Source organism: Pungitius pungitius, chromosome 12 (assembly GCF_949316345.1).
Source record: "Pungitius pungitius chromosome 12, fPunPun2.1, whole genome shotgun sequence".
Classification (NCBI taxonomy): domain Eukaryota; kingdom Metazoa; phylum Chordata; class Actinopteri; order Perciformes; family Gasterosteidae; genus Pungitius; species Pungitius pungitius.
This window is the reverse complement of record NC_084911.1, coordinates 17,402,931-17,412,811: the sequence shown is the minus strand read 5'-3', so window position 1 is coordinate 17,412,811 and position 9,881 is coordinate 17,402,931. Positions and strand designations below refer to the sequence as shown.

General features: G+C 40.3%; 1 protein-coding gene across 1 annotated transcript; it reads right to left on the bottom strand.

Annotated features, from left to right (window-relative positions):
• Positions 1–7,353: 7,353 nt before the first annotated feature.
• On the bottom strand, positions 7,354–9,681 carry LOC134132921 (gastrula zinc finger protein XlCGF28.1-like). Its single transcript, XM_062565910.1, is given in 1 exon segment — positions 7,354–9,681. A coding segment is annotated over 1 exon segment (1,491 nt). The 5' UTR covers positions 9,541–9,681; the 3' UTR covers positions 7,354–8,049.
• Between the last annotated feature and the right edge of the window lie 200 nt (positions 9,682–9,881).

Here is a 9,881-nt window from a genome sequence, read left to right as displayed (position 1 = left end):
GTAAATCGCTTAAACCTCTCCAACTGATTCAGAATGCTGCAGCACGTGTATTAACAAGAACTAAGAAATGGGATCATATAACTCCTGTGTTAACTTCTCTGCACTGGCTTCCTGTTAAATCAAGAATAGAATTTAAGGTACTTCTCCTCACCTACAAGGCACTTGCTGGTGAGGCACCGTCTTATCTTAAAGAGCTTGTTACACCGTATTGCCCTACAAGGCATCTACGCTCCGTAGATGCTGGGCTACTTGTGGTTCCTAGAGTTTTAAAAAGTAGGATGGGGGCCAGAGCCTTCAGTTATCAAGCTCCTCTTTTGTGGAACCAGCTTCCACTTTCAGTCCGAGGGGCAGACTCGGTCAGTTCATTTAAGATAAAGCTTAAAACGTTCCTCTTTGATATTGCTTATAGTTAGGGCTGGCTCAGGTTAGCCTGGACCAGCCCTTAGTTAAGCTGCTCTAGGTTTAGACTGCCGGGGGACTTCTTAGGACACACCGAGCCCCTCTTTCACTCTCACACTCTCACTCTCTCCTCCCACAATCATCCATGTTTTAATAATGTACATCACTAATTAAGCTTCTTTCCGGGAGTTTTTTGTGCTTTCTCGCCTAGCAGGTCTCCGTGGATCATAGTTTCGTGCGGACCCCGGTTCTGACTCCTGGCTCATGGCTCTGCTGACATCTGCTGCTGCCATCATCATTACTTTAAATATGATTCATATTACTGTCATCAAAAACAAACATCTTTCTGCTCTCCCTCCCCACAGAAGCCTCTGTGGATGGTGGTTCTATCTGATGGTGGTTGTCCCTGCAGTGGTCCTGCCGTACACCTGTTCTGCTACTTGCAATTACTTGTATCATTTCAGTTAGAGGAATTGAGTGTATTGTACATCTGTTACATTGTTGATTCTGTACACATGACATCCATTGCAGTCTGTCCATCCCGGGAGAGGGATCCCTCCTCTGACGTTCTCCCTAAGGTTTCTTCCCTTTTTTCCCCATTGAAGGGTTTTTTCATATTTTGGGGAGTTTTTCCTGTGCCGATGTGAGGGTTTCGGGACAGAGGATGTTGCATGTGTACAGACTGTAAAGCCCTCTGAGGCAAATTTGTAATTTGCGATTTTGGGCTATACAAAATAAAATGAATTGAATTGAATTGAATCAAATAGTTCTTCGATTACTTGTCCATTACTATCCATTTTCTCACTACCCCACAATGTATTATGTGCATTGAAATCCCCACACCATACAATAGTATTATTATCTTGTCCCTCTATTTCCTCTAAATTGATTAAGTCTAACTTCCTACATGGATTGTAATAATTTATAATTTTAATGTTTTTCCTTTCCCCCCACGTTTCTACTACTACATACTCTTGCTCCTTACCTATACCTAACACCCTGTCAGGTTATCTCCAGCTCAAAATCCAAAGGACACGAGGACAACTCAAAGTTTCTGGCTCAATCACTTTTATTTGGTTTTTCTTTTGCCTTTGTCCATTGATTTGCCAGTTCAGAGTTAGGTTGTAAACCTTTAAAGACAAAGAACACAAGTTACCTTTCAAAATTAAACATTCACATTTAAACATTCTCAAATTATGTTTTCAACTGGGTTTGTATCTAAATAACCACTTTAGATACTTTCAAATTTAATTAAATATTCTAGCAAATCCACTCATGCTTACCCATTGTTACGTTTTGGGGGTGTTTGTGTTGGTTTGTGTCCTGTTTCTCCAGGTACCGGAAATCTGCAGGTAAGATGGCTACCCTTCAACCAAGGTGCAGCCGATTGGATACGACCAAAGGGGACTCCGCCCCTTCATTATTGGATGCAGCTGGTGCAGGTCTATAAAGACCTGTCATTGTAGATCGTGGTATTGTTAGGGAAGAGACCCATGGGTATACACAACCCGTAGCTGACTGCCTGTCTAGATACACTAGGCAAGACCTGGGCGGACCACTCCCTGTACTTCAGAATGAGGACCTCTACACAGGTGCTCCACAATTACAGGGATTGCTGCTGCTGCACTCTGGGAAATGTAGTCCAGATTCAGCTCAACACACCCTATACGGAATCCCTTGCCTTATGAATGTAATACATCCCCCTCCACCACCATTTTCCCTGTCTTGTCTAACTGATATGTATCCATGTATTATAAACTCCAAATTTGGCTTTAACCAGGATTCCTGGACACATATTACATCTCGTTTTTCTTTTCTACTCCCAACAAATTGCTTAAACTCCTGCCCATTCGCGATCAAGCTTCTTGCATTCCAATGTAGGATTAACATTACTAAAATGGTTAGCCCACCCATTCTGTCTCTTGACTCGACTGTACACTAAGTTCATCCCTTACTTCTTCCTACTTTAATCCGGCCATATCTAAATGGTGTATTGCTGCTTTAACAATAATCTGAATTCTTTCCGTTTTAGACTTAACTTCAGCTGTAGCATTTATCACCCCTGCTAGGAATGTCACTATTTTCTTCTTCTCTTCCCATTTCTCCTTCTTTTCTTGATGATCTTCTCGTACTACACTTTTTTCAACTCCTTCGCTCTGATTCTTCTTTTCCTTTTCCACTCTTTTAACAGCTTCAGCATATGAAATGTTTCCCTGTGTTTTTATCTGTTGTACTTTAACTTCTTTCTTCATCACTTCACACCCCCAAAATGCCACACTATGATCCCCTCCACAGGTACAACACTTTGGTCATACTTCTCCACACTTTCCATATTCATGATCCCCAGTGCATCTAGCACACCTTCTCTTTCCTTTACAGACATTAGCCATGTGCCCGAATTCTTGACAGTTATAGCATCTCAATGGTTTAGGCACATACTCCCTTATGCTGTATCTCATAAATCCATAGTATACCTCTTTTGGTACATCCTTTGTTTCAAACTCAATCAACACAGACTCGGTTTCCATTTTTTCCATTCCCCTTGTCATTCTTACTGCACTTTTGACTGATCTTTTCTTCAATTTCAGATTCTGTACCAACTCTTTCATATTCATAGTAAGTGGGATTCCATATATCACTCCCTTACTTCCCCCACTCTTACAACTTTTTCAATTTTTACTTTTCCTATACACTTCATCTTCTTTGATTTTTCCATTTGCTCTCCATTATTACTTAATTACTATTATTATCCTACAAGTAGATTTCCATCTCCCAGGATCCTTGCATACTTCACCTCTCCTACTCCTACTTTCTCTTATTATCTTAGTTAACTTAAGTTGGTCCATTTTTTTAACTCCTTCTCCCTTAAGTCGTACCACTACATTAAGCATTCCTGCTTTAGGAGCTTTCCTTTTATCTTCTTCACTTTCCGTCCCATTTGAACTAGCACAATCTTTATTCTTCTTTCTTTTACGACTAACCTCCTTTTCCCTACGCACTTTCCCTACCTCCTCCCAATCACTTTCCCTCCTCCCATCACTTCCATTTTCCTCCATTCCACTAAAATCCATACTATCCTCCTCCTGTCTCCCCTGAAGCAGCTCCATTTAAGTTTTTTTTTTTTTTTAATTTTTATTATTTTAATTCAATCAGAGGCTGTGTGTGTGAGATAGTACCGCTACCGGACCTATACAGGCCTTCGGCCGATACTATCCCAACCCACTTCCTACTTGATTTAACTCACCCACACCGAACAAGTATAAACTTTGTGTTCCAGCCAGCAAATAGCTGCTTCCTTCCTCTCGCTGTTTTTTGCCTCAAAAACAGCCCGAACCGGGAACTCGCCACTTGCAACTTCTCGCTTCCGCTCCAACCAAACTTTTCCCAACCGACACACCTGGCTCTCCCCCAAACTTGTTCCTGTGAGGGCCAGATAACCTTTCCCTTCTCTGGAGGGGGTCGGGGTCAGAAAAAGTGTGACGATATCAGTGGGTGCCCAAATGTAAACATTTATTGTTTTCCAAAAAAGCCACATATAACCAAATAATAACAATCCGGGATCTTCACAGAAAAAAAAGAATATCACTTGATGAAAATAAATAATATGACTTAATTAAATAAATAATATCACTTAATGAAATAAATAATAACTAAATATTCTTCTCTGGGGTCTTTACAGAAAAAATTGAAATAAATAATAACCGCCACCGCCTCTTGACAGATGAGAGCATTGAACAAACAAATAATCGTTTGACCACTGCAGGTTAAATACCCTGCATTCTAAATCAACCTTTTCTCCATTATTCCGTTTTACTTCACAGGGGCTATTCTAGGATTTTGGGGTTGAGGGAGAGGAAGACCTGGTAGCTTGGGCAGAACATCGTGGTTCTGGGCTCAATATCCTTTAATGTTTGTTTTGATGACAATAAACTTGTCCGTCTTTGCAGCTTGCTTGTTTGTCTTCCTGCTTTGTGGCAGTCTCTGAGTCATCCAGACACCCTCCTGCTTTTTATTTTTCCTTTCTTTCCTGTGCATATAAATTATATGTATGTATGTGTTTACTTTATTTCTAAAGTTCTTTATAAGTTCTTTATGAATATATTTACTAAAATGGTGACGTGTTCAATACTTATTTCGACCGCTGTTTGTAATATGTGGGTTGGAAATGGAAAAAGATCATTTTCATTTGATTTGTTTTTCAACATTTATTCACTTCTAAAAAATACAAAATAAAATTCATTCATTACCATCTTTTCTAGCTTCTCGCCCAGCAATTTAAAATGACAGTGTGATTTAATTCTTGTTTCTTAATCCACAAAGATTATTTGATATACAAATATTTCCACAGCTCAATGTGCAGAGTGACTAGGAAAACATCCAACCTAAATCCTAAAAATGTAACATCGGCACAGGAAACACAAACAGTAGCTGTCAATAAATGTCTGTTGTTATAGTACTTCAGGTGGTACAACGGTGATGTAACCAGGAGAGGGTTGACTGGGTATAAGGGCTAAAGGGGTTTTCATTTAGATTTTGACAGCAGTGCTTCATCGGATATCAACTTCTAGTGAAGTATTTACCACACTTTGAGCATCTAAAACACATGTGTCACACTCGCGGCCGCCTGCAGCAGTTTCTACGTCCCGCTGGTTGACTTTGCCATTGTTAGAATAACAAAGGTTCATACGTATGTGCGGTCGCTTCAAACGGGTGACAGGCTGGCCGGGTCTTCCCAGCCGTACCGTCCGCCGGTCGGATCGTCTGCGCCATCCCTCCCCAAGATTTTAGTGTGGACAGCCCACCAGATGACTGCCATTGTGAGACTAAAAGAAAAGGTCCATACGCATGCACAGTCGCGTCTGACAGACAGGCTTCCCCACCCTATGATTTTAATGCTCTGGCCCATGTTCGATCAAAGTGGGCGGTATCTGGCCCAAACCTGAAATTAGTTTGATACCCCTGATCTAATAGGTTTCTACTGCGTGACATCTCATGTGTCTCTCCAAATGCCAACTATAAGTGAAACATTTACCACATTCTGAGCAGCTGAAAGGTTTCTCCCCTGTGTGACATCTCATGTGGATCTTCAGTCTTCCACGTCTAGAGTAACATTTACCACTGTGAGCAGCTGAAAGGTTTCTCTGATAAGTGGGTCTTCATGTGTTTCTTCAGGTATATAATGCAACCAAATGTTTTCTTATATTCAGAACAGATAAAAGGTTTCTCATTTGTTCTACATCTTAAATAACTCACAAAATCTTCACAATTAACCTGACTGAGGTTTACTGCTCTCATTCCAATCGTCACTGTCCTCAGTCTCAAAAGAGTCTCCATCTCTTTCAGTATCTGGTTCTTGAGGACTATCTGGACCTGAGTTCCTGTCTGGCTCCGGTCCTCCACAGTCCACTCCTTCACAGTCTGTCTCCATCTGTTCAGTTTGTCTCTGATGAAACTGAGAGAACAACGCTTCATCTTTCTCATCTTCACTCTTCAGAGATGTGAATGAGAGCTTCATGTCATTGTCTTCCAGCCCTTGAAGCTGCTCTTCTTTAAAGTGGGAGGGCTCTGGTTCCTTCTGTACCTCTTTAATGTGGGGGGGCTCTGAATCCTCCCAATGTTCTTTAAGCACAAACGGCTGCTGGAGGTCTGTGGATGGTAAAAAAATAAACAATATAGTGTATTCACTAAAATATGAATGATTACTATCCACTTAGCTGGTTCACGCTTTAATGCACATCACTAATTAAGCTTCTTGCACAGATTGCCTCACATTTTTCCATGGATCATGGTTCAATCTGGACCCTGATCCTGCCTCCTGCTGTGGCCCTGCTGCTGCTATCATCATCATCATTATTTTAAATATTCTAATTATTATAACTACTTGTCATTGTTTCAATAATAATTTTTTAGGTCCTTGTACCCTTTTCATCACCTTTGAATAGCTTAAATAGTTTCCTCTTTTACCTTCTGGATTTGCACAGCCCTCTACCCGACTTTACATCCACTATATGTTACAGTATTATACCCACAAATTACAACATTTATGCTGCACATTATCCTGACAATCCTCAGCTCTATGATCCTCTCCACATTTGGGACACCTCTGTTTCCCATTACAGGCTGCTGCTATGTGCCCATACCTCGGTCATTTGTAGAAGCGCAGTGGGGGAGGGATGTAGGGCTAAGACTGACATGCACTCCACACAGATAGGCCACCCGTCCTTATATATACACACAGTATATGTACATTAATTCCCCAAGACCACCTGTAACATTCACTTTACAGCGCGAGAATTACGTGTCCCTGTAAATTAGTACAGTATCATTTAAAATATATCTACCTTCGTTGTGGGTTCTGCTGCACAGTGGGGTAACTCACGAAATGAATACAAATATTTTCGTTAAAACATTTCTGCAGTCTATAATTACTTCCTTTAGTCTTTTCCATATGTAACGTGTGGGTTAGAAATGGCAAAAGACAACTCTCATTTTTTTTTTTAAACATTTATTCAATTCTGCAAAAGACAAAATAAAATCCATTCATTGCCTTCAAATCTTTTTTGCACCTGTGCTTGCTCAGCAATGTTTTCTACTTTTTGTTTCTCAACACACAAAGATGTATTAGTTCGATATATAAATATGTACGCAGCTCAATATGAGGATTGACTAGGAAAACTAATGCCTACAAAAAGTTTCATAAAAAAACGTTAAAACAATATGAACAAGAGTAAGAACTCAATGCATGAAAAACATTAAAAGGCCTTCTGGTATTTTTCTGCACATTAAAAATGCAAAACAGAATTTGGTTCACGGAAAATTATGCATTAATACATTGATAATATGACAGCTTGCAGTAACACAAATGGAACATAAAAATCAGTCAAACTTGTATTTCAACTTTGGACAGGACAATATAAGGTTGGGTAATGTTACAATGTTAACAGTGGGAAACATGCCTTAGATAAGGGGTTATTAACCTTTTGACCTCAGGGCCCAAATGTACAAATATGCCCAGGCGCCCGTTCAAATATTAAAACTATTTTATATTAACTAATTGATATAATTATAGGTTGGATTTGTATTCAATGACTACAAAAAATAAAAAAAAGCAAAAACCTGATACAAATAATAAATGTCCTTGTGATGATCACTGTATGTAAACCTGCAAAAACAACACTAACACTTCATGGAACAGAAAAAGACAGCTGGCTTTTAAGTAAGATTTAGAGTTGCAAGTCAGTGAGATGACGCCATCCGCTGATGGCTTCAATGCTTTGGTGGAGAGCGTTATGCTACGTTCACACTTAAAATGCCAAGGGGATTTTCGCCACTGTTTACTCACCCAACTAGTTATTTTGTTTCATTCATGTCCCACTTTATGTGCGCCTGGAAGGGGCGTGGCTTATCTCTGTTACTTGTCTCCGTAAAGACGGTTATAATAATTCTTTGCCCAGAGTAGAAATATTACAACTGCGGCCCACGGGTAAAAACCCTCTAGGTGGCGCTCGCTGACCGATGGTTTAGAATCACTGCCTCAGATTACACCTTTCCAATGAATTAATAGCTTAGCATAGTTTATAGTTTGAGTGTGACTGACAAGAACAAATTGTTCTTGGAATATGAACTTCTGACCATCTTTTAGAAGATATTTCAATTAATTTCATTTTGTATATCACATGTGACATCCTGTGACCCAAAACCCTCGGGAGCATAGGAAAAACCAAACAAGAGTGTCGTTCGAATAAAAGAGTGTCGTCCCAATAAATCCCTGTGAGGAATTCTTAGATAGTTGGTTGTAATTGTGAACATGAAGAATAGCTTCAAATATGTGTCATTATAGCTTTGCGACGGGTATTCAAAACTCACGTGGGAAACGGTAATGTAAATTAGGGAAAGACGTAAAAGGGGATTCTCATCTGAGTTTTCATGTGGACTTTTAGATTTACACAGCGTATGACATCTCATGTGTCTCTTCACATCTCTACATCTAGTGAAACATTAACCACACTGTGAGCAGCTGAAAGATTTCTCCCCTGTGTGCAATCTCATGTGTTTCTTTAGATTATTACTTCTAGTGAAACATTTACCACAATCTGAGCAGCTGAAAGGTTTCTCTCCTGTGTGACATCGCATGTGTGTCTTTAGAGCTCCATTTGTAGTGAAACATTTACCACAATCTGAGCAGCTGAAAGGTTTCTCTCCTGTGTGACATCGCATGTGTATCTTTAGAGCTCCATTTGTAGTGAAACATTTACCACAATCTGAGCAGCTGAAAGGTTTCTCTCCTGTGTGACATCGCATGTGTCTCTTTAGATCTCCATTTGAAGTTAAACATTTACCACACTGTGAGCAGCTAAAAGGTTTCTCCCCTGTGTGAATTATCATGTGTCTCTTAAGATGTCCACTTAAGGGGAAACATTTACCACACTCTGAGCAACTGAAAGGTTTCTCTCCTGTGTGACATCTCATGTGACCCTTTAGATGATCACTTTGAGTGAAACATTTACCACAATCTGAGCAGCTGAAAGGTTTCTCTCCTGTGTGACATCTCATGTGTCTCTTTAGATCTCCATTTGTAGTGAAACATTTACCACAATCTGAGCAGCTGAAAGGTTTCTCTCCTGTGTGACATCTCATGTGTACATTTAGACCTACCCTTTGGGTGAAACATTTACCACACTGTGAGCAGCTGAAAGGTTTCTCCCCTGTGTGACATCTCATGTGAGCATTTAGACATCCCCTTTTAGTGAAACATTTACCACACTGTGAGCAGCTGAAAGGTTTCTCTCCTGTGTGACATCTCATGTGTACATTTAGACTTACCCTTTGGGTGAAACATTTACCACACTGTGAGCAGCTGAAAGGTTTCTCCCCTGTATGACATCTCATGTGTACATTTAGACTTACCCTTTGGGGGAAACATTTACCACACTGTGAGCAGCTGAAAGGTTTCTCCCCTGTGTGACATCTCATGTGTATTTTTAGATGATCACTTTTAGTGAAACATTTACCACACTGTGAGCAGCTGAAAGGTTTCTCTCCTGTGTGACATCTCATGTGTATTTTTAGATGATCACTTTTAGTGAAACATTTACCACACTGTGAGCAGCTGAAAGGTTTCTCTGATGTGTGGGTCATCATGTGTTTCCTCAGCTTCTGAATGCAACCAAATGTTTTCTTACATTCAGAACAGATCAAAGGTTTCTCACTTGTTCTACATCTAGAATCACTGACAAACTCTTCACCAGACAGAGGTTCTCTGGTCTCATTCCAATAACCACTGTCCTCAGTCTCAGAAGAGTCTCCAGTTTTCTTATCAGTATCTGGAGGACAGGCTGGACCCGAGTTGCGGTCTGGTTCTTGTCCTCCACAGTCCTCTCCATCACCTCCTGTCTCCATCTGTTCAGTTTTTCTGTGATTAGGTTGCGAGGAATGAGCTTCCACCTTAACATCTTCACTCTTCACAGGATTGAATGACACAG